The sequence below is a fragment of the Belonocnema kinseyi genome, chromosome 8, assembly GCF_010883055.1.
Source record: "Belonocnema kinseyi isolate 2016_QV_RU_SX_M_011 chromosome 8, B_treatae_v1, whole genome shotgun sequence".
Lineage (NCBI taxonomy): Eukaryota > Metazoa > Arthropoda > Insecta > Hymenoptera > Cynipidae > Belonocnema > Belonocnema kinseyi.
The window spans coordinates 89,748,844-89,775,615 of record NC_046664.1 but is presented as its reverse complement, the minus strand read 5'-3'; the positions used below and the strand labels follow the sequence as shown (position 1 = coordinate 89,775,615).

At 33.7% G+C, this 26,772-nt stretch overlaps 2 protein-coding genes across 3 annotated transcripts in view; both read right to left on the bottom strand.

Moving 5' to 3' along the window:
• The window catches only part of LOC117178597, a 145,353-nt gene that overhangs the window by 50,668 nt on the left and 67,913 nt on the right, over positions 1-26,772 (bottom strand). The gene's annotated exons all lie outside the window — the stretch shown is intronic.
• The window catches only part of LOC117178791 (acyl-CoA Delta(11) desaturase-like), a 52,335-nt gene that overhangs the window by 3,889 nt on the left and 21,674 nt on the right, over positions 1-26,772 (bottom strand). The window contains exon 3 of one of the 2 annotated variants that reach the window (XM_033370265.1): positions 15,567-15,861. In XM_033370265.1, coding sequence (XP_033226156.1) covers positions 15,567-15,664 — 98 coding nt within the window. In that variant the 5' untranslated portion in view covers positions 15,665-15,861. Of the gene's footprint in view, positions 1-15,566; positions 15,862-26,772 lie in introns of those variants that run through there. The other variant, XM_033370266.1, reaches the window with a different exon arrangement.

Below are 26,772 nucleotides of genomic sequence, written 5' to 3'. Positions count from 1 at the left end.
AAGCCACAGGACACACCCTCAGGTTGTAGATAGGGGGACAATTGTCTAAGGATGGTACCGAAGGAATTGACTCGGTATCTAAGATACCAGATGACTTTTTAGAGCATGCACCCTTGCCCTTAGCTGATCGTGAGATAAACAATGATAACACCAAACATAGGTACCAAACATAGGTACCAAACATAGGTAGAAATACACCACCGGCCCAGTACTGGCCTAGTACCGCCTGTCGGAGTTCCAGTACTGGTTGGTTGTACTGGTCTAGTACTATGCCAGTGCTTGCTTGTAATGATTGGAGGTACTGACCTGTCAGTACTGGGGCAGTACTGCCGAACCACTGACGTTCGTAAATGCCGGAGTTAATTTCAAAAATGACAAAAAATTATTTAATTGTTTTAAAGACCATCCATTCATCATCATACGAATGCATAATTACAAAAATATAATTTTCATACTTTTTGCTAAATTTTAACACCCACTGTTTCTATAATCTAAAGATAAAATGAATGACATGTTAATGACACTGCTTACAATGAATACATATATTACACTTTTACACATTCAATTACAAATAATATTTCTAACGCTACGGGGTTTCGAACCTACATCTATATACCTAAATCTGTCGCCTAGCAGTCGGGAGGGCTAACTACTGCGCTAATCCGACAAGTTGAAATTCTATGAAAAAGCCATCCTCATAAGCTACAGTTCAGAAAATTTAAAACAACATTTTTTCAACTCTCTTTTCTTGTTAATCTTTTTATCATCATGCGACATCAAATGGATATAAAATAAACTAACTGTTCGCGGAAATATGAATAAAAGAATTTTTTTAATAAATTATTTAAATCGACTACAATTTTTCTTCGTGTAATATATTTTTTTTGCGTTTTAGACCATTCTAAAAGTTCTGATACTAACATTTAATGAGCATTTAAAATTTGTATCCACAGAACTTAGAAATTTTACCACGTTGCGCAACAATTTTTTAAATAAAAATTTTCTTTAAACCTTCGTGCAACGTTTTGCGTTTTAGGTGTTTTAGACTATTCTGCAACGATTAAGACATATCGAGGCGTCCTAACGGTAGGGTGCCAACGCACGCGACACGACTTGACGGTACTTAACCAAAAATAAAAGCAATAAAAAACTAGCCGAGAAGTTAGCGCTAGAAAGTCTTTCTCGTGTAATTGAGCAAAATGAGGCTAGAAGTTGGCCAAAACTAAAAGGTGCTCACTCGCTTCATCAAATCATGAAAGTTCTATCTCGGGCGTGCAAAGCATGAAGGTTGCAACTTCTCGCGTTGAGATTATAAGCGAGAAGTGACACCTTCATCCTTTGCTCGCCCGAGATAGCACTTTAATGTTTATATGGAGCGAGCGAGCATCTTCTATTTTTGGTCAACTTCTAGCTCCATCTTGTTCAATTCCGCGATCTAAAACTTTCTAGTTCTTACTTCTTGGTAAGCTTTTTATTGTTTATATTTCTGGTTAAGTATCATCTAGTCGATCGCGTGCGTTGGTATCCTATCGTTAGGACGCCTCGATATACCCAATGTAATTTTTTCTGAACATTTAAAATTTTTCATGAAGGTGGTGAACTCCGGCACACTACCGACATTTCCACTTGGGAACATGAGTAACTGTTCTGTCTTCAAAATTCACATTAAAAATACCATTTTTTGTTAAAAAAAACATTGTTTGAATTCTAATTTTTAATACAATTATTGACAATTAAAAAAAATACGCCAATCGCTGGCGAAACGTCCGTACCAGTATTTCACCAGATATGTATACCATTTCTAAGCCAGTAGTACACCAGTATAATGCCGACCGATGGCTGAACTCTTGCGCCAATAGTAGACACAGTATTACGCCAACCATTGGCTGTACTCTTATCTCGGTTGTCAATCAACACTTGAAGTTATTATATGGCCATAACTACGCCGATCACTGGCAAAAAACCGATGCCGGTATTTAACCAGTAATGCATAATAATCTTAAGTCAGTAGTACACCAGTATGATGCCAACCGTCGTTTCAGCGCTTGTGTCAGTATTTGACCAGTTATACGTATCAGCAATGCGCCAGCAGTAGATCCACTATCACTCCAACCGCTGGAGAAACTCCTGTGTCCGTATGACACCAGTGGTAATCATCAGTACTGGGCCAGTTGTAAACCAGTACGATGCCAATCGTTGGTTAAACTCGTATGTCAGTATATTTCACTAGTAGTAAATATTATTCCTATGCCAGTAGTACATCAGTATGATACCAAGGGTAGGTTGAACGCTTGTGTCAGTATTTGACAAGTAATACGTATCCGTACTACGCCAGCAATAGACTCAGTATCACGACAACCACTGGCTGAACTCTTATGTCGGTTGTCAATCAGTACTTGAAGTTGGTATGTGGCCACTGCTACTTCAATCGCTAAGGAAACGCCGGTGCCAGTATTTCACCAGTAACGCATATCACTACTCAGCCAGTGGTACGCCAGTATGGTGCCAACCGTTGGTTAAACTTTTATTTTAGTATGTTACCAATAATCCGTATTAGAACTGTGCCAGTAGTCGACCCAGTATCACGCCAATCGTTGGCGTAACTACTGTGCCGGTATTCCATCAGTGGTGATGGTCAGTACTTGGCCAGTTGTAAATCAGTATGATGCCAACCGTTCGTTGAACTCTTGTTTCAGTATTTTACCAGTAATACGTATCGGAACTACAAAAGTAGTATATCAGTATCAAGTCAAACATTGGCGAAACGCCTGTGCTGAAATTACACCAGTAATAAAGGTAAGTAAGGGACCAGTTGTGAACCAGTATGATTCCTAATGTTGGTTGAACTCTTGTTTCAGTATTTTACCAGTAATACGTATCAGTACTGCAAAAGTAGTACATCAGAATGACGCCAATCGCTGGCGGAACACCCGTGCCGATATTACACCAGTAATAAAGGTCAGTACGGGGCCAGTAGTAGACCAGTATGATGCCAAACGTTGGTTGGACTCTTGTGCCAGTATATTACCAGTAATCTGTATTAGTACTGCGCCAGTAAACTACTAGTATCAGGCCAGCCGTTGGCGGAACTTCTGTACCGGTATTACACTAAAGGTGATGGTCAGTACTGGGCCAGTTGTGAGCCAGTATGGCGCCAACCGTTGGCGGAATTCCTGAGTCGGTATTCTACCAGTAATGATAGTTAGTACTGAGCCAGTAGTAAGCCGCTGGTTGGCACAGTATTAACAGACAGTACTGGTATTTATTCTGAATCACAACAGGCGTGGTACTGCGCCGGTCGTGAACTCTGGCTAATATCCGACTTCTCTCCCTGGGATGTCTTAATTTAAAATTATCTCATAGCAATATTCTGAATATTTGTCATCTTAGGTCCAAAAGGAATAACTTTTTGACTCAAAAACATGTAAAGTCTTGCAGATTCCTGTAATTATTGTTTTTTTAATCCTTGTAGGAAATTAAAAATGCGATGAAGTACAACAATATGCAATAACATTCAAAAAAGTACAAAATTTCTCGCAATAATAGAAAAAAGTTGTACTCATATCTAATTTTTCTTGTATTTTATTATCCTTATTAGTAGATTCCTGTAAAAATATTAAAGTTTTTTTTTACTTTCTTTTAAAAATTTTTCCACCGGGGCATCATTAAAAGTATCCGATTTGCTTTGTTATGCTGATGTTCTTTTGTAATTAAACTCTGAAAAATGAGAACATTACATTTTTTAGAGCGGTGTAAGGTAAATGTGCCAGTCTTCGTCAATGCATGGGTTGTCGGTGGATGGGCAGTATTTTACATATAGTAAGCTGTTGTGTTCTTCGTCCTCAGCAAAAATGTTTTTTCCTAAACGCTATTGCCGATCACTCACAAATTGAAGTGCCAATAACTGAAACAGCCAGAATGCTGACTTGCCGATAACCTATGGATTTTCGTAATTATAACTTCGAACTTCTTATAATATTCATTCTAATGGGATATGTTACAAGTAATAGATAATTTACCTTACTAAAGATACGCTTTATTCGATAAAACCCATTTCTTAAGCTTTAAATATGTTTAAGATAGTTTTTTAAGCATTTGAAATCTGTATTTCGCCTTAAGCTTTCGATAACTGGCACACTTACCTTACTGGAATCTTTTTTTTTTAGTTCAATTGTCTTTGAAGATGGCTAAAACTACAGGTCTTGACACGTAGCTGTGCATTATTAAATAAAAATGTTTATGAATATAATCGTCTTAAAGCAAAAGGTTCTACTTTAAATTTGAATATTATTAGAAGTCTTTAGAACCGCCGGTTCAGGCCACAAGTTGTTTAAGAAAATTACCAAGAACGCTAATTTTCTCAAAAACTTCCCCCTTGATTCTCTTAGAAGCGTTTACATTTTTTAATCATACTTTTTTCGCCACCATTCTGCAATTAATACATTGTTCTTAAGATTAAGAATGATACTTTGACAGAACTTTTAAATGTATCAACTATTTTATGAATGACTCCTTACATAACATTTTTTGTCTCTCCTGAAATTCCTTAGGCTGTACCGCCTTGGTAAATTTCAAATTCAAATGGTATATCGCAAAAATGAAAATATTTTATTTTATTATTCCGAATTAAACAATTTTAAAGAAGAAGTCTTCAGAAATCTTGATCATTCTGAATTAAAAGCTACTACAAAAATTAAAGAAAGTTGAACATTTATTATTTTTGGATTAAAACTATCTAAAATTAAATTAGGTCGAATTAAACTATTTTAATACATTTTGCTATTTTCAATTAAAAATATCGAAATCCAACTCTATGAGATAATGTTGAAATCAGTAGTATGCATGAAAGATAAAAATTTATAACTGTTACAATGAAAATTGATTAAAATGTTTTTTTAACTTACATTTTTTTATTCTAAACACTTTAGCATGGAGGTTCAGTATCAGTGGTAATCGGCGTGTTCGAGAAATTTTGTTATAATTTGTTACGTAAAGGGGACACTTTGTTCATGTACATAATTGTTTGGTACATCACACGACAAATAAACCTGGCGAGTAAAAAGAACCCTGCTAACAACAATTTAGTTTTAAATTAGGAAATTTTATTGGCCAGGGAAAAGTCAGTTATTTAAAGAACGAAAATCGTGTAAAATTGAAAGAATTCCTGTCATTTTAAACTGTCAACTAAAATAAATTTGACATTTTTTCAATTTCAATTTAAAATTATTTTATTTTGTTTATAAAAGATTTTAGGTTGAAAATGTTACAAGTTTTAGAATTTTCTCTTTGAATATTAGGATGGTCAGGGAAAATGAAAAATTGGTCAGTGGGAAATTAAAAAAAAAATAAAAATAAAGTTTTTCGGTAACCGTGGTATATTATTCTTGTTAATGATTTGTTTGCCTTCTATTTATATTTATTTTTTTGCAGTGACTTCCTCCACAATATTAACTTCTTAGTTATAAATTTTATTATTTCTTTGAAACGTGGTCGATTTTGTTGAAACTCATCCTTTTTGCTCGAAAATTTAATTATTGTGTTAAAAATTCATCCTTTTAGATTAAAAATTCAACTAGTATCATAGAAGATTTATTTATTTTTAAATCTCATATTTTGAAGCTAAAAATGGAAATTAAAATCTATTTTGTTGAAAATTCAACTATTTTTTGAAAATTTAACTTGTTATTTTAAAAATGCATCTATTTGACTAGAAATTGCATCTTTCTTAGATAAAATGCAACGGTTTGGTTTCAAATTCAAGAATTTCGTTTGAAAGTATTTTTTGTGTGTTAAAAATACAACTGTTTTGTTGAAAATTCATATATTTGGGTAAAAAACGTAACTATTTTCACAAAAAATGTCTTTCATAGTTGAAACTTATATTCGTATGTCGAAAATTCAAACTGAAATATTGTGAGCAAGTTTCTACAAACATGTCAGGTATAGAGAAATTATTGTTTGGTTCATTAATTTTCATATAAATTTGCAGTATATATTTGTTTTAAAAATAAAAATTATAGGTGAATTATATACGAGCGAAGTTTATATGTAAATAACTATGTTATATATAATACTCAATGAATCAAATGTGAAAAATGACTTATCATAAACGATGGGTTTTGATTATATATTTGATACAATGATTGTACATAGAACATAGATACATAAGAAGTTGTTTGTATTAACTTTACTCATATTCTCTTGCTCTTTATATTCTAAGGACAAATATAGACTACATGTTTTATATTAAAATTAATGAACAAAAAAAAATGTTTACCTCTTGGAATTTTCAGTTAGAGTAATTAAAAATTCCTGAAATTTCTGTTACAGACTAGGAAAATTAAGAAGCGGTTTCTGCATAAAGCTTTAGTGACGCGTCTCAGAAAATTCTTACATAAATTTCTAAGAGTGAAAATTTAGGAACATGAAATCGTTCTCAAACGTTTTTTATATCGCTTCCGACCTTTTCAGTTTGGTATCTCATTTCGTATGGAAACAAACTGTTTCTTAGAAAAATGCTAGTGAGGTGGGAATCGCTCAAGTTTGATGATTCTTAGTTACTTATCATACGAGCCATATACGTTTCTCCGGGATGTTCTCACTAATGATGAATATATTGAGCAAAAAACTTTATAAAATAGCATTAAGAGCATAAAAGCACAAAACTATAAACTCTCTTTTCTTGAATATCGAAAAAAGATTAGGTCGGTAATACAGGAATTAACAGTTTTTAATTTTAACAGAAAAAAGTGTGCAAAAAAAGGACACTTTCATGTTGTTTTATAAATTAAAAAGTTCAATTAGGAGATATTTATTATTGTGAAGAAAACCCCGAAGTATAATATATAGCTCATATGGTTATAAGGTTTTCACTTCCAAGCTCATAAATCTCAGTTAACATTGCTAATGTTCGAAGTTTAGTATGAATAAATTATTTAAGATTTTAAATATTTATTATGTAGTTTTAAGCTTTTTATATTACAAATTTTGCAATATTCGTAATTTCTGAATGCTTAATATTCAATACCCAAATCTATGACTTAACGTTTAAATTATGTAGTCTTTAATTTTTTAATTTGGAATTCATCATGGGTATCTAGAGACATAAATTACATTTTTTTATGTTAATTTCTTATTTCAAAGATTGAATTAAGAAAAAGGATTAAGAAAAATTTATTATGACGAAAAATAAGAAAGAGTACTTCCTTTTACATTTACTTGCACTTTTGATATAAAATGAAATACTAAATTATTCATATAATTTATAGTTCCTAAAAATAATTACCGGACGTTGCATAATGATAGCCGTCAATTATTTTATACTTTCTTATCAAACTTCAGGTAAAAATTATAATTAAAAAAAAACAGATGCAATAATGACAAATAAATTATTGAGACTGAGAGGGATTACTGCGTAATCGATTAACGCGTATTTTACAAGTACAAATTGACAGTTTATAGAAAATAAATAAATTGATATTTACAATTTTAGTTGTCATAAATAAAATTATCATATTTTTTTAACAATTGAAATAAATTATCATATTTTTAACAATTAAAATAAATTAAATCATATTCCTCATTGTTATAAATTCGCAAATTAAGGAATTTTATATTAGACAGGCGCCTATTATTTTAGAAACGGGCTTTATTGGGCTTGAAATATATTTTAAAACATTAAAAAATTATTAGATTGCTAAATAAAGGACAGTGCTAAGCAAAAAAGCCCTAAACTTTTAGAAATTGCGTAAACTCTGAATTTTTTTGTTAAATCGAATTCTTATAGTCGCATCAACTGCCAGGCTCATTAGTGACTGTACTATAAGGTCAATTATTAACTAAAGGGTATCTATGGGGAAGTAGATGAAGGGACAGAAGCGCAGCTTTCTTAAAAACACATGTGAGAAAACACTATGCAATATTGTATTAAATGATGAGAGAATTGAACAAGTTGAGAAGTTCGTATACTTTGGCAGCTTATTTACTAGGGGCAGGCAGATAGATGAGGAGTTAGATAGACGCATAAACGAAGGTAAGAAGGTTCTTGGTAGAGCAGGTCCCCTTATCAGAAGTAAAAATATATCAAATAAAGCTAAAATACAATACATATATATTTGTACCAACTTTCCTATACGGTAGCGAGACATAGACCTATCAAGAAAAAGATAAGAATAAAGTTAATGCAATTTACATGAGATTCCTGCGCATGATATGCGGGAAAATTCGGATGGACAAAGTGAGTAACGAGATAATTCTCAATGAATGTGGTGCAGAAGAGACGCTAATAGACACATAAGAAAGAAATCGGTTAAGATGGTTCGGGCATGTGGAGAGAATGCCAAACGAACGACTAACGAAACGAGTGTATTAAGGTAAAGTAAATGGCAGCGTGCCCAGAAGTAGACCGCGGAAAGAATGGTTAGAATGCGTGAATGAGACCCTAGTTAGAAGACACATAAGAAGCCACAGAAACACGAGAGCCTGCATAAAAAAATGCATGGACATAAAAGAAGCTAGAGAAGTATGCCAGGACGGATAAATATGGCGACAAATAGTTAATAAAAAGAGTGTCAGTAGAGTGAATGACGCCTGAAACAAAAGAACTTGGATACTAATGGATCCAAGTGGGGAACCTTACTAGACGACTTTGTGTGGATTTTCACTTGGGGTGATTGCTAGAGAGATTGATCAGCAACCTGGGCCGGAGCAGTGTTGCGGAACGAACGTGTTATTTAAATAAATAACACGAGAATTCTGGATCAATCTAAATATTTTATACCCCTTCCTCACATTACTCCCTTCCCTACCGAGGGAGTCATGCCTGCCCCGAAAGGGAAATGGCTTATTGGTGTAATAATAATAACGATCATATTGATTAATGCATTATAAGCTATCAATATCTACTTGGGAAATGGTCCATTATCGGTGAAAAATCAATAATAATATTTTTCTAGCATTATTAGTTTTCAAAGTTTACAGTTAAATAAAAAAAAGGAAATATTCTCTCGAAAATCTACTCTTGAAATGAACCGGAGAAATATCGCTATTTAAAACTGCCAGAAGTTTGTCACTGACAATTAGTGCGATTTCTTTGACGGTGTTATAAGAGTGTTCTTGCCAGACATACAAAGGAATTTATTGATGTAAACCATGATTTTGATTAGGATAATGTTGTAATTTTTCATAGCGCCTCTATTTATACTTCGAGTTTCGGTACCTGCAGAGAGGGTTGAAACACGGTTTTTTCATCCATTGGGTTAAAACATTTTATCTTCAAGTTTCGGTACGTGTAGAGCGGGCTGAAAACAGTATTTGCATCCCTAGGTTGAAAAATGTTATTTCAGCTCTAGGTTAAACAGGTAGGTAGGTAGCATCTACAGGCAACTCAACTCGAATTTTCAATAGATTTGTTATGAAATATTATGTTGCATTACAAGGGATGAAACACACTATTGCATAGTGAAAGTAATAAGAGAAAGAGAGGATTTATGGAAATGCTTTATATTAAAAAATAAAAGAATTTATCTATGAATTTAGACTGATTTGGATAGGTTACACAAGAGTTATTCTAGTATGATTGATTATATTTAGCATTGAGTTTTCATAAGTTTTAAATATTCTTTTACTTTCTCTAGTTCTGATGTGCTTATGATGAATTTGTCAGGTATGTTTATAACTGGTTTATCTTTTGACCCTCACTGGTGTTCCTGTCTGCTTGAATATTTATATATATATATATACTTTTATTTTAAGGGGACTTGGTTGGTTGCCTTCTCATTTTTCTTTCCTTTTTTGTATTTGTTTGTTTAAGGAAGAAAATTCTTTTCTTTTCTTTTTAAAGAGAAAAACGTGTTTTTCTTTATTTATTGTTTTTAAACTTCAAGAGGGAAATTTTATGGTGGTTGTCCAAATTTGGTCGATGGAGTCTTGGTTCTCAGTAATTCTGCACATTAATTTAATTATTCGACGTTCAATAGGATTTTAAATTTAAATTATGGTGTGATATCAATCAAAAATTAGGAGGCAGTATCCTTCAAACAAATATTTTAATTGATTGTAGAAGAAATGATGTTTTGCCTGAGAAAATTTTTTTTTTTATAACTTTACCTTTCACAATAATTTTGGGAATAGAAAATTTGAACATGCATTAAATAATTTCAAACTTACACTACTAAATTGACTGATTAAAGATGTTTCAAATCAAGTTAATTTTTTGAAGTCAAAATTGTTCAGAATCAGAAGTGAATAAGAGGCATGTTTACAAGATAAAATCATTAATCTTGTGGAAAATCAGATTTTTCTTCATCAACAATTTTTAAACAATGATAAAAAACCTGAGAAAAAACTTTCTATTCTGACCAATCAACAAATTAATATTTAAGAGCAAAATTTAAATTTGCATAGAATCTTTGAAGAAGGAGATAAGGATCCTTGGTTTGTAAATTTTACAGGTATTCAAACTCCTGAAGCAGTCACAGATATTCTTATATTAGGTAGATGTTTTTGTAACCGTGTGATAAAAAGTAAATCGAATCAAATGATGGAAATAGTCAAAGATGTCGAATCAAGTATACACAAAATTTCGATATTAAATCAACAGGATTTCCGAATTAAGGTGCTACACTTGTCAAAGAGCTTTAATGATAAAAATTGTTTGCACATTCGTAATATGGATCATATCAATAATTTACTTTGCAATCATAATAATTTTGATTTAATCAATGAAAATCCATTAAAACATTTAAAAAGATACATTTTCAAGATGCTTGACAATTGGAAAAAGAAAGAACTTTTAGGAAAAAAATTAGATGGACGGATATTAATACTGAAGACACAGTTCTTTCCAGATGTTATGGTTTAAGAAAGATTCACAAACACGGCTGTCCTTTGAGACTGGTTATTTCAACTATTAATACTCAACTAAATTCTTGGGACAACATTTTTATTTGATTCTTAAAGACTCTATCAAAACTTTTAATTATAATGTAAAAAATAGCTGAGAATTTCAAAAAATTATTATTGAAAAAAGGTTCTGGATAACTATATAATTATCTCTTTGGATGTTAATGCAATATTTTCGAGTATGCCCCTTGATTTAGTTGATAATGAGAGGGACTTAAGAGAGTATAGTTCTTTTAATACTTTTGTTCTTCTATTTTTTGTCAAATATTCGAAACTATTGAATTCACGTTAAAAAAGTTTAAGATTCATACTATTTTTCGTATACCTTCATGAAATGGATTTAATAATAACTTTTTCCAAGGATCCTTTAAATAATTTTAAAAGGGTGGTATTGTCTACAAGATCACTTGCAGAATTTGTGAGATGACTTACGTGGGACAGATGGCAGACTTCTTAATACTGGGATAGAGGAACACAAAAGTAATGTTCGTTTGGGTCGCTGTTATAAGAGTGTTCTTTCCAGCCATACAAAGGAATTTATTGATGTTGAACATGATTTTCATTAGGATAATGTTGCAATTTTGCATAGTGAAAGTAATGAGAGAAAGAGAGAATTTATCGAAATTTTTTATATTAAAAAAGAAAAGAATTTATCTATTAATTTAGAGACTGATTTGGATAGGTTAAACAAGAGTTATTCTAGTATGATTGATTATATTTGGCATTGAGTTTTCATAAGTTTTGAATTTTCTTTCACTTTTTCTAGTTCTAATGTGCTTATGATGGATTTTTCAGGTATGTTTATAACTGGTTTATCTTTTGAAATCACCGGATGTTCCCGAAATACTTATGATAGGTTTTCATTTCGAACCTCATTTGATTATCTTAAGTATTATCGTGGCGTTGGTGCTGTTCCCGTCTGCTTGAGTATTTTTTATTTTATTATTTTTGTTTGTCTTGATAAGGATGCTGTATGAGTACCGAAACGTTGGTCTTTATTTTCTACAAATGTTTTTTTTTGTGATTTGATAATAATAAGAATAAAAAAGACGAAAAAAAGTAAAAAAGAGAAGGAAGGGGATTTGGCTGGTTGCCTTCTCATTTTTCTTTCCAATTTTTTATTTTTTGTCCAAGGAGTAAAATTCAAGGAGGTGGACGAAATTTTTTTCTTTATTTGTTCTTTTCGAATTTTAATAGGAACATTTTATGGTGGTTGTCCGAATTTGGACGATGGATTCTTCATTTTATTTTCAGGAATTCTGCACATTAATTTGATTACTAGACGTTAAATAGGATTTTCAATTTTATTTCAATCTTATTCAAATTTCTTTCATTTTGATTATGATTTAATTAGTGATGTTCACTGGTTACTCTGTACCAGTAGTCATCTGGTCGTACGTTTCGTCGTCCGACAGCTGTTTAGGGATGATACTTATCATTAATTAATTTTGTGCCAGCCTTTGAAAATGTATCTCTTAAAAACCGCACATTGCTTTTCGAACAATAAATAAGGACCGGGCTACAATACACTAATGGAAAAAATTAAAGGACCAAAACAATTTTCCGAATTTTTAGTTATTTTTCAGAATGCTGTATTTCAGTAAAAAATGATCTATCAAGGTATTAAAAAAAGAATTTTAAAGCTTTAAATTTCTAGTTTTGAGATCTTATGGCAAACAAAATTTGGCAGCCACATATTCCGCGCAATTTTAACAAGTAGTGTGAGAAAAAAATGTTGCAGTTTAACGGCTAAATTTCAAATCTTCAAGAAATGACTAATGTTGAGTGTGCCTTTCACACTTGAATAGCTCCCAAAAAACCCTGCGAAGTTAAATTCCAATCTAGTTAACCGTTTCCTCGTTTCAAAGGTCGAACTTTAAAAAAATTGAAGTGTCAGGTTTTTTTCCCTTGAACATGTCCTAATCATGGCTAAAATAAATCGCGTTCCGACCCCGATTCATACCTTGTATAGAAGACAAATCTCTGCTAAATTTTCGTGCGAACTAAACACCTCAAAAACAGTTTTTTCAAAACTACCCTTTTTATTCATTAAAAAAATTCATTTTTTTAAATGAAGTTTTGAGTTTTCATCATTCCAAGGCGTCACTTGTCAGAGCAGGAAGTTGCTCGTTCAGTGAATCTTGTTGAAGAGGGATACACACGTCTTTAAGTTTGTAATCGTATAGGCGTTAACCAGTCCGTAGAATTTAGATTGTATGCGCGGTACCTCGAAACCGTTGGATACAATCGACAGCCAGGTCAAGGACGCCATCGAAAGACTACTCCTCAGGATCATCGAGCGATTATTTAACATGTTCTTCGTCAACAACAACAGCGAGAACGAGGAAGACGAAGATGAGCCCAAAACATCTCCGTTCTAACGGTAAGTAACCGTGTTCTTGAAAGTGACATAAATGCAAGACATCTAAATCGTGTACCGATATTAACACGAAGGCATTATCAAGCCCGTTTAAGGTACGCCAACAAACACCTGAACAGGACCGCGAAGCTATGGGGTACTGTTTTGTTCAGCGACGAGTCCCGATTTTGCCTATATGGTAGCGACCGACGTCCCCATGTTTGGCACCCCTGGTAATCATTTAGGGACATTTAAATGCTAGGCGCTACACCGAAGAAATTTTGACGCCGATTGTTCTGCCTAGAAGAGAAAGGTAAAGGGCATTCATTTTTATGCAAGATAATGCAAGATAATGCCCAACGTTTAAGGGCAGTTATTGATAGTCGGGGTGACAACACCCGTTATTGAACAACCTACTTACTCATTAAGATTACATACGGACAGACAAATGGACAGACAGATAAACAGACAAACTAATACACAGACAAACATACAGACAAACAAACAGGCAGACAAAAAATAGACAGACACACACAGGCCCACACCCAGGCACACACACACACACGCACACACACACACACACAGAAGCGTAAATACGACCTAGCAACCTTCACGTGGTACGCTTTTGGTAACGCTAATGCCAGCGATAGTGAAAACCAAAGTTTTTCAAGTTTTCGAACTCAACATTAGTAATTTCATGAAGATTTGAAATTTAGCCGTGGATGTTTTAAAGAACATAAATTAACCTTTATTCTGTTTTTTCAAATTTATGTAGAAGGAACTTTATTCCAGTTTTCAGAACTGCCCTTAAATTTTCTGTATGACCATTGGTTGCTGAGATATCGTCGATCACTGAGATACAGCATTAGTGGAATGGAAGCTCCTGAAGCTTGGTCTACAATCGTCGCAAACAGCCCGTTGCGACACCGCAAACAAGCGCCGCGCCGCAAGTAACCGAGAGCGAAAAGTTAGTTCAACTCAACTTTTCGCGCCGCAACGGTCTCGCGTGATCTCGCGTCGAATGTTAGAGGACCAATCAGAGCGTTTCATCACATAACCTTGTACAACCACACGTTTGTGGCATCGTCGACACTGAGTTCGAGTGATTTTGTTTTGTATTTATCTGGATTTCTTTTTGTGGTATTTTGTGTTATGTGAGAAACATTTAAAAGCATTTAAAATTAAAGAAAGAACAGCAAAAGAGCAAATTGCGGGTCAGAGGGGTCCATTGTAGAGGCGAAAAATATTTGACTGTCAAAGCACGACGAGAAAACAGTTCATTTGATCGTAAGCTCTGATTAGCTGCCGCAACAGCGGCACTTGCGACCACTGTAGACGTCTATTTCTTGCGTTACGATGTCGCGTCGCATCGCTGAGTCTTGCGGCGCCGCAACGAGCTATTTGCGGCGATTGTAGACCAGGCTTAATGCGACTTCTAAGGATTTAAATTTTTTCAAGAGCAACACCTATAAGTATTCAGAGAACATTTTTCTTTAGAGGTACCGGTCCCACGACTCTCCAAAGATGAACAATTCCCTTGCTAGGCTAGTGTCCACCGCATGGGCCGCCGAAGCTCTTCCAGAGTGCGAGGCGGGAATTGAACCCGCAAGCCGACGCATTGGGTACAAAGTCAACGCTTTAGCCCCCACGACCATTCGATCATTACGCCTAGCGAAAGATTGTATACCCCCTGCTTATTGCAGTCAAGCCTAAAATATTTTAAAAATAAACACTAGTACATAATAAAGTCTTTTTCCAACAGTTTCAAGTAATACGTGGACTTTCTAAATTTTGTGACTTAATACAAGCGAACCGTACGACTGGACTGGAAGTTCATGGCTTGACCGCGTAGAGCTGTTTGAATCTATCATATAGCCTCACTGGTATATTCAGTAACGTTGTTTTAGTTTATTCACTTACTGGTTCGCCCATTCAAAGTTGGAAAATCACTGATTCGCCAGTGATAATACAAAAGTCTGATTCAACCATGACAATTTCACTGGTTCATTTTAATAGAATAGCATGAAAAATCACTTAAGAATTTAGTTACTTCCAACGTAAAATTAATCAGTTTGAAATCAATTGAACATTTCATGACCGGAAGCATATTTTAACTATCTATCAGTATGAGATCAAAAATTTTAATTATAAAATATTCAGAATAAATAGTAAGCTTTGAATGTGGAATTCAAAAACGCATTCCTCTGAAATCTCTTTAAACATACTATTAACTATTTTTTGGCTAAATTAATTTTAGATTCAGAAACTAATTTTTAATACAATATCAAATCTCCTTAATACTCACTGTATAGGACAAGTAATTTCTTCTGAGAAAAGGGGCAGATTAATAAAAAATAAACTGCCTAAATATGCCATATCGCAATTATGATAATCCTTGTCCATCGTAATTCGGTTCCAAAGTAGTGTGATGCTTGAAACTTTTTTTCTACTTTCAGTCCATTAGCATTTTCCATTTCATTTTCTTGTTCTGTTTCCTCCGAAGTATTTTCAGCAGGCAATGCGGAGGAATCTCCGTAATCAAATTTGTTTGTACTAATAGCACCTGATGCATCTTTGACCATTTAACTCAAAAATGAACTCTACAAAAGAAATATTAAAAAGCAAATGAATCTAAAAAAAATTATTGTCGACCTTAAACCTAAGATTCTTCAAGGGTTACGTATTCTTATTCACTATGATTATAAATTTAAAATTACATATACATATAATAATTCAGTTATTATTATTGAAACTTCAATCTAATTGCGTTCACTTTCAAGCAGGGACTGCAACTCTCAGTACAATCACGTGAGGATTTCTGCCAGAACAAACAATTAGTAGCTAATATTTCAACACCTGGGAAAATATAATTCACGGCTCCTCAATTTAATTGTTATTCAGTTATAAAATAGGAACACACAATCGCCTTCATTAATTTTAATTAATATTATAATTTTTTGCATAATAGAAATCTCCCAATAAATGATTTTGAGAAGTATTATTTGTTCTTTAAAGAAAAATATGGAAACTGCAAAGAGTCAGTAAATCTTTTACTCATAATATATAATTTTACAACACTTTTCAATATATTATTTTTCAAATTACGAATATAGTATTCATGTCTAAATTGATATTCGAAATGCATATTTAAAGAAGAAATTAGACATAAATTTTATTTAAAATTGAAATAAAATCTTACTTTCAGCTTATTGGAGACAAATACATAAAAAAGGAGAAAAAGAGAGAACAAGGAGAAAGTCAACCAAAACCAACAAGCTCAAAATTTTTTGATTTTTTAGGCTTCTTTGGCGTATTTTTGGACTGCTCGAAAATACCCACTCCGATTTTTGGGCTCCAACTCTTAATGTTACAACTTAACGTACTTGTATCCCTTTAATATGACTTTGTCAAAAAATAATATTTTTGAAAATTTTACAGCGTCAATCGAATCTAGGATTTTTAAGCTGGTTTTTGTTACAGGGACGCCAAGACGGACAAATCAAGGGCTTGCATAATGGTAAAGGGATTCAACAATGCCCCGCTGCTTGAGCTATGTTCGAGAGACCTGATGGTGATAGTCACAGATCTTAAAGAAAAAGGAAGACTAGTCATGGAATCGGCTTACTTTTCACATGACAGCAATACCAGCCCACCAATTGAGGTACGTATACTGGTGGAATGTTGCTAGGAAAAGAGTCTTCCTCTTCTGCTGGGGTGCGATGCTAACTTCCACCATATTTTGTGCGGTAGTACTGATTCAGATATTCTGAACACAAGGAACACCTTGAAGTTTCGTAAGTCGGTTGGGGAGGAAGTCATTAACATCACTATCTGTACTTGTAGGTTTAGGAATAATATCAACGAGCTGAGAGTCTCAGATGAACCCACTTTCTTAGATCAATCACAGATAGACCTCGAGTTGGAATGCATTGCACCCACAGGCCCTATATGGGCCAAAAATCCAAGAAGAACGGATTGGGATCAGGTTTCCACGGAACTAAGGAGTGCACTCTCAGAGGTACTTAGGTCAATCAGAGAAGTGGATACCCTGGATATGGCAACCAAAATTTTTACGGGCACAAGCAAATCTACATATAAGAGTAGTGGTCCACCTACAAGAGCCCGAAAGGCTAGGGAGACACACTGGCGGAATAGAAAACTCGAAGAACTTCGCAGGGAAAACAGAGAGATGTTCAGACGTGCCCGTACTGGCAAACCGAAGGAACTATGGACCTCATTTACGGCAATGAGGGATAAATACAGGGGTATAATACGTCAGACAAAGTAAGAAATTTGGATCAAATTTTGCACAGACATCGAGAAAGGAGCAGAGGCGGCTAGACTGGATAAGCTGCTTTCTCGGGCTTTACAAAGCCACCTGTGGCCCGACTAGTCCTGAAATGGCGGCTAGCCAACGAGATTGTTACTCCCTACAGGGTCTGGTGGGCCCTGAAGTCTTTCAGTCCTTACAAATCTCCTAGCCGGGATGGCATATAGCATATCCAGTGGTTTTACAGGGTGTTCAAAATATTATCATAGGTTTGCTCGTGAGACTTACTAGGGCTGGTCTGACGTTGGCATATATTCCGACGTTATGGAGTGGTACGACAGCAGTCTTTACTCTGAAAGCAGGTACGTTCGGTTATACCTCACCCAAGGATTTCTGTTCCATTAGCCTTACATATTTTCATCTAAAAACAGCTGGAAACTGACGGATAGAATTATCCGCGATAAGGTCTTATCAAGTAAGTTACTTCACAAGGAGCAACACGTCTATAGGGGTGGTTACTCGACCGAGACGACCCTAAGTGGAACAGTAAACCCAAATAAAGAAAAACTGAAGCAGAAGGGACTCGAGATTGGAAAATTTATAAACATCGACGGAACCTTTAATTACACCTCTGGCGAAGTGATCAGGGCGGCCACGGATGCACGTGATGTGCCTACTGTAGTCGTGGAATGGACCTGTGACATGTTGGCCAACAGGAACCTAACTATGACTAAGGGTGATACCACTTTATGTGGATCCGTTATCTCGGGATATCTGTAGGGAGGCGTTTCATCGCCTCTGCTGTGGTGCTTGGTAGTGAATGAACTGCTTTATCTGCTCACGAGTTAGGGCCACCACGTTATAGGCTACGCGAACGGAATACTGGTTATCGTGCACAGTCAGCATCTGGATGCGCTCTTCGAAGTAATGCAGCAAGCACTGTGGCTAGTGGATTCATGATGCAAGAAGGCTGGACTATTGGTCAATCCGATTAAGACAGACACGGTTGTATTCACCAGTAGGTATAAGTGGGCAACCATTTATATATTGAAATTGGAAACGCAACAACTGAAAATTAAAGAACGAGCTAAATATCTCAGAAGCTGTTTATAGTGGTTCTCTAAGAGAGCCATAAAAAAAGCTGGGGCTTGAAACAGGATACATCTATGTGAATCTACACAGCGATCATCGAGCAGGGTCAAACTGCCCACTGTGAATTTTCGATTGGAAAGGATCAGGGGACTAATTCTGAGAGGCGCCACTAGGGCCTCGAAGTCGACAACTAAGATGGTTCTGGGAGCATAAATAGGTATGGAGCCCCCTCTACTCACCAATAAGACCATTGTTGCAAAGTCAGCCTGGAGATTAAATACAGTAAACGAACGAAGGATTTCGACAGCAGTGCAGATGGCAATCGAAATCAAGAAAAGGCCGACCCTAAGCATGCCCAGGGACAAAATGCCCACTCGCTACCTCTTCGACAAGAAGTATCGAGTTAGCATAACCAAGAAGAAGAAATAAGTTAATGGCGAGGCACACCTGCTCAGTGATGCAGACAACTGGTTCACAGATGGCTCCAGGAATGGCGATAGGGTCCTACGCTACAGTTCTACAATCTGAGATTATGGACATGCTCTAGTGCGCCTACAAGACAAGGGAGTATGACAGCAAAAGAAGCGTCCGTATCTACTCAGACAGCAGGGCTGCTGTAATGGCCCTGAATGGAACAATGACCTCGTCGTTGGTTAGTCATTAAAGAAATTAATAGTTGGCTAACCGAACAATATGAGAATGAGTGGGGATTGGTGGGGAATAATAATAATAATAGCCCCAGGATGTCAGCTCTAAGAAAGCATTCAGAGGTGTCTGTTGTCACCTTCAACACTCGCGCCCGCTATTTGAGTATATCAGCGGTAAAAGACGAACTCCAAACTACACCATGCTCACAATATTGTACGTACAAAATTATCGCAAGAGATTTCAAAGATTATATTAAATTAACTTATAATATTCTCATCTCATCAGTCACTTAAATTAGTACGTGGGTATGATGAAAAACTAGGTTCGCCCGAGTAAAAGTTTGAAATAGCCAGAAATTATCACAAACATATGTTACAAAAGCCTTGCTAACGGGTGCTGTTTATGTGGAGATACCAACAAATACATGGAGCACATTATTAATGGCTGCTGCACAACGGCTCAGAGAAAATATACGCACAGAGATAATAGTGAAGCGGTCATTGTACATTAACAACTTGCCTTAATCCTCGTACTCTTAACAGAATGGATTCCAGTCCATATATAAATTCCAATTTTAGAAAACGAAGATTACATATTATATTGGGATGTGACTACCCAAACCGATAATTACATCCGAGCCAATCGACCTGACATCGTTATTCGAGGAAACAAGGTGAAAGTGTTGACATCATTGAAAATGTTATTCCACTTTACCGAAATTTGCAGTCAACCTATATAACCAAGATTCATGAATATAGCGAGTTAAAGCACGATGTAGCCTAAATAAGTATTGTGCTTTCAGCTACAGGCAATGAGGATGCAAGATGCGCTAAACATCTTAAAAATTTAGCAGTCAGTAGGGTACTGGCATCATCTCAAAAGGCGGTTTTAATAAAAACCTTTTGCATTGTAAGAAATGTTCTCAACCGTCACGAAGTAAGCGACTAAAAACCTGTGGAGTGGCAGATGGTAGCTCTAAGATAGAATAATTTTTGAGCTCCTTGAAAATACCAACTTCGATGTTTGGGCTGTAACGCGCAAAGCCAACAACCACACTTAACTCAATTGGAAGATTTTTAAGGATAGAATGTTACTTTCAAACGAATACGAATTTGTCAAAAAATGGAACAGTAATACCTAAATGGCATAGATAATTAATAAAAAGTACAATAGTTATATAAGTAAATACTTTGAAAGAGATATCAGTTTTCCTATCATTTAAAGCAATAAAGCAAAAATTATTCGTTAGAGATTACTTAACAAATTATAATAATCTCCGACAAGCTAAGCTTTAATCGATAAGCGTGAATCTTATTTTCTGAATAGATGATTTTGGACCAATTTAGATTTGAATGTTTGCAAGATTTGAAGTTTTTACAACATTTTATTGTTGATTTTATATACTTGCAACCTAAAATTGTGTTTTACGTTCTATCTTTAAGATAATTCTAAGGGATTGGTTTTGTATCGTCAGGGCTTATAGCCCAAAAATTGGAATGAGTATTTTCGAGGAGCCGAAAAATCAGAGACTATTAACACGGTAAAATTCTCAAAAAGATTATTTTTGAACAAGGTAATATCTACGTGATAGGAAGGGGTTGCTTTTTATCGTTCAGGGTTGGAACCCAAAAATTGGAGTGGGTATTTTCGAGAAGGCCAAAAAAGCCGAAAATTCTGGCGGAATTGAATTTTCATTATTTTGTGATTTTAGGAAGTGGAGGTGCTAGGTTAATGTAATCTAGCAACTCAACAACAAAATTGATTTTTTGAAAAAAGTAAAGGAGCCAACAAATTTAAATTGGTAACTATGTAGGCGCGTCAAGTCATACTTGATGCTGCCTTAAAAAAATCCAAAAATTCGATCGAGGGGATGGCAGCTTAATGGATATCACTATTTCCTTATTCTTTCTTAATATTTTGTATACTACATAGGAACGAACATGTTTTTTGATCAATTTAGATCTCCTCGTCAGGGATTATTTATAGAAAAACTATAAGAATAAAGAAAACAATTTAAACAAAAAATTAGCTAGCCTAAAATTCTGCTTTGCTAATTAAATAAACCTTTCAGATACTTTTAACCGACCTCCATTAATATCAGTTTTATTTGCCTATTTTAAAAAAAAAACGTTATAAATTAAATTCTTGTTTAAATTTAAAATCACAGTCTTAAAATTAAGGAAGTTTTATTTTATCGTATATCAAAAAATTAAAAATAGAAAGTTAAAAAAATTTAAAAGATAATTCTTAAAATCTCTCAAAAAGACAAGAAAATGTATTTCCAGGAGAAAACTTTTTAAAATCTTTTTTATTTATTTACTCTTATTATCTTTATTAATGGCATTAGAATGTGAATCATTAGTGAAATATTTCCTTACAAATAAAAAGTGAATAAATCCATTTTTATTTACTCAATAATAAATAAGTCTCAAATGAGATGAGTGTCGTACTGTGAAGTTGTATCTAACAGAGATGAAAACATGTTAAACTGACTTTTTTTCTCAATTATTAGTAGGAACTCAATTAAATTGTCATTGTTACCTGTAAAAAAATTATTTTGTCAAAAAAAAAACTTCAATACTTGAAGTATACATATATAACTTTTTTTAAACATGTCAATACAATAGTCTCATAGATTTTCAGTGATTATAATGCATTTTATAAAATTCTTTTATCGGTAACCTTTCTGACTCTCTGTGCCGAATAGCTGTAGAGAACTTTCCTTAACTTTTAAATATTTTATCAGTAAGCGGGCGGAATTTTTTTCCTATTGTTGATCTGTGAAATAATTGCCACGCTATATTCATTTCAAACTTAATGTGAAGCATATCTCCAGGAAAAAGTGAAATCCGTAGATCTAATATTTTAGTGCTAGGTTATGATGATATACGTAGGAATCATCTAGTTCACGCACGTGTGTCACAAATAATTAATCTCCAATCTAAAGCATTTTCTTGAGACAAGAAATCTTTTGTTAGATCAAGAAAATATTGTAGAGTCTGTATTCGTAACGATATTTTCTTAATTTAATATTAATTTTTTTCCGGTTCACTGTTTCTATAGATTTTAAATCACACAACAATATTTTCAGTTTCATATGAAAAATAAGATTTATTTTTACTCCACAATGTTGCTAAACCGTGTAGAAGTTCAAATGAGGAACCAGTCTGGTTCCCGACCAGTTGACCCTACTTAAAGTCGGGGGCTAGTCGGGTCAGCTGACTAGCCCAAGACTAATAGCATCACGGTAAATTATTCGGGGCTAGTCAGGTGACCCGACTTATCGTAGTCAGGGCCTGATCGGGTACTAGTAGCGGTCATATGATAATATAATTGTTCCTAAGTAATTACACTGTATGAAAATTTCTTCAGGAATTTTCTCCAAAATTGTGTTGACGCTAATTTCCAAGATTTAATGGGCAACATATCCTACTCTTAAAAATGCATAAATTTATGTGACTAAAATTCCCCCAAATTTGTGAAATATTAATTTAAAAAAAAAAACTATAGCTGAAACGCAGCAATGGAAGAGCTTCACTCTGAAGGAACCGCCATGAAGGTCACGATAGCCTCTGCTCCAGGTAATTATGCGTTGTTCCGTGTGGATTGCTGCCTTATACACGCGACGCGTCATTTCTATTGCGCGAGAGGAGGCACGTCGCGTCAAATCAATTTAAAAATAAGCATCTATACAAATTTAGGGTCTTATGACTTCCGGCGGGCACTTTTCACCTACATCTATATGTATCTTTTTCAATATGGTTTTTCTTAAAATTCCATACAAAGGTATTTATATCCCTAGAAATTCGCCATTTTCAAAAAAATACTACAAAAAAAAGTTTACGTTTTTTTGTAGATTTTGATCGTTGTTTTGGTAAAAAGTTGATTTTCATACAAAATTATTAACTCAATAATTATTTATAAAGAATGTTTGAAATGACTTTACATTAATACATCTCTCTCCAAAAAACTGTCTAAAATTATTCAAAATATTGCGCTAGTTTATCGAATATTTTAGGGCAAAATATCTTCCTGACCATACAGAAAAACTTAAGCATTTTTAGAAAATTTACCTGATCTACGCGGCAAATTTTACATTAGTTTGGAACGATTCCCTAAATTTAGTGAGAATAACTAAATTCCCCGAATTGTAGGAAATATTGCAAAACTTTCGTATAAATTGCCCTAAATTTAGGGAAATTTCCCTAAAAAATTGTAGGTATTATCTAATTTCCTAGATTTTAGGGAATCTTTCCAAATTTTTTAGTGAGTTTTAAGAAATTTTAGAAAAATTTCCCCAAATCTTGGGGAAAGTGATTTTCCCCAACGAATATGTGGATTTTTCCCCACTAAATAGTGGGTAAAATTCCCGAAATTTTTTACAGTGTACTTTACGAATATTTCCAAAAACAGAGTGTTTATATCAACTGTGTTTTATTTTGCTACAGTGCCTTATATTTCTATGTAAGTATACCTGAAGAAATAATACTCGCAAAGTAGAATACAGTCGATATATACTCGGTCCTTGGAAATCATCGTGAAGACTATTTTCTTCGGAAGAAAACTCAAACATAAGAATAATTCAATCAGAGCCTGCAGATTACCCGCACTGAATTAGTGAACGAAAAGGCCCGACTAGCCCCTAACCAACGATCGAGCAGTACCCGACTGAAATTTTGATAACAAAAAGCCCAACAAGTCCCCGACTAGTCCTCGACTAGGTACTTTGTTAAAATTAATAACTTAACTAATCCCCGATTAGTGCCCGACTTGTAATAGGGCCGAATGGGGCTATTTCCACAAGGGTTATTGATAATAAAGATTATTTAAAAATAATAAATAAAATAATGATCAAAGCCTACGATTTGCACTATATTTTGCAATATCTGAACAAGCAGTGCCGTTCGTAATTATACACAAAAATAATGCTAAGTACATTTACCAGATAATATAGTTTAAACTAATATAGAATGTTTCGTGTTTCAGACGCATATATCTTAATCGAGTAAGAAGCGCGTTACATGTGATAGCAGTTAATTCTTTAAACCCGAATTATCTTTATTCGAAATGGAATTTACAATTATCAATGGACAGTTGCCAACAGTTTTTTCTCTTGTTTAAATTGATCTATGCACAAGTGTGGGGGAAGCATGAATACCGAGCGCGAAGTGCGAGACCCAACTAATGCGCTTGAGAATGTCTCCGCACGGTGGACAGGTTTTCTTTCCGATATTATTTTGATCTACATAGTTGCACTTGCTACTATGTCATATCATGAATATTCATAGTTCTAGTTTTTTCCTATTTTCCAGACGTTTGGTTTCTCATACTATGAATAAATATTGTTTCATGAATATAAATGAAGTTTCAAACGAGTTGTAGGAGGAAGAGCAAATAGAATGCCAAATGAAAGACGAGAGACATAGTAGATAGACAAGATGACAAGTACGGACCTTTGTACGGAATTTTAAGAAAATTCATATTAGAAAAGATAGATATAGATGTAGGTGAAAAGTCTGCCGAAAGTCATGAGACTCTAAATTTCTACAGATGCTTATTTTTAAATTGATCTGAAAGGTTTGCCATATGTAAATAAAGTCTAATCATTCATGTAGCTGAAATTGGAAAGAAAAAAAGTTTTTGAATAATCAGTGAAGAGCAGTATACTAGTAGTAAACTATTGAGCACGCTACAGTTTAGATTTCGCTACCATCTTCATTTGAGTCTTGCTGTTCTGGACTGGTAGCTTTAAAGAAAAACCGCAAGGGCGCGACGTGCCCTTTGTAGTCATTTTTGTTCGCGCGTTAATTGTGCAATTGAATCGTGAATTGAAGAGTACACAGTTATAAAATAATCTGCAACTTTATACGTATCTTCAAATCAATAATTGTGTATATTTTTTTCTTTTTTGAAATATTTTAAAACAATTCATAAAAATTATTTTTTCAAAAAAAATATGAAATATTTTGAAAAATATAAACAAAAAATTTTTATTCTCTTGAAACCTTTGAAAATCCTTTAATATTAAAAAAATGTATTTCAACACCGTCAAAAGTTAAACTTTTTTCAGTGAGTCAAATTTTTCGTACATTTTTTTTAACCTGCGATCTTTTAAAATCTTTTTAAATATTCTTCTAAAATTAAATTGTTAAAATAAAAAGTATTTTTTAGTTTTCCTAGGAATCGTAAAACCTTTTTGTTATTCTTGCAAAACCTTTTACAATTCTTAAAAAGATTCTAAATTTTTTGTTCCAAACCTGAAAAAATGAGTATTTTTTTTGAAATTATTTAAAAACATTTCAAGATTTACATTAATTTCAAATATCTTCCAAACTTCTCTTAAGAAAAAAACATCTCTTGAAATTATTCGATTTTTGTTTGTTTGGCTACTAAGCGTTAAATTGCGATGTGTACATCAAAATGTTATACTTTCACTTAAACATGAGCGATTTTCAAAGTAAAAACAATTAAAATAGTAACGTTCAAAGTTTTTACCTCTTTGTAATTTGGATGAATCAAGGCTTTCTATCAAGGCTTTTCTAATCAAGGCTCTATTATAAGCTTATGCAAATATTGCTACTAATTAAATAATTGTTTTTTTTCTAATTAATTAATTTTTTATTTTTATGGATTAAAAATGGTATATTTGATACTAAAACTGTATTTGAATAAAATTTGAAATGGAATCATTTGGACGCTTACATTTTTTGAACGGTTTTAAAGTCGTCTTTAAAAATTAATTATTGTTAACTTTATAATACTTAATATATAGTTCGATTAAAAAAATAATAATTTATAATTAGACTTCATCAACTAAGAACGCTTTTTATTCAAAATTTTCAATTTAAAACCCTTTTAATTTTTAATCGTTGAAGTAGTGAGAACTGAATTTAAAAAAAACTATGCTTAAAAATGGAAAATTTTCAATAGAACATTTCAGAATTACGCATTTTAAACTAAGAATATTATAATTTAAGAAGTTGACAATTGAACATAGAACTTAAAACAAGCTTAAATGTAACTTTTTTAAAATTTGTACATAATTGCTTAGAGAATATTAAAGATAGAAAGATTAGGTAAAAATACAATATGTCATTATGTGATATGAATTCTGTGATATTTCATGTGATTGGATAGATTTTTTCCCTAATTTTTTTAGTGTCTTCCATATATGTAATTTTTCAAACTGAACTAATTTCCTGTAGATTAATATACCCTCTGATATTCCTCTCTTAAAAAATAACAATTTTTAACTTTTAATTGAAAATCTTCATTTGAAGTTGGCGGGCGCGTTTATTCATATTTTTTACAATAGGAGCCGTATGGGTCCTCCTCACTAAGCTCACATTTCCACATAAGCGCTATCATACTTTACATTCAGTACATAAGTGATTTCCAGCAATATTCAGCTATGTATTTCTGCGTTGCGTTTGAGCGTAGCGTTTATACGTGTAAGTTAAAATAGGCGTCAGGTTTAATCTAAGAATGTATTGCATAGTAT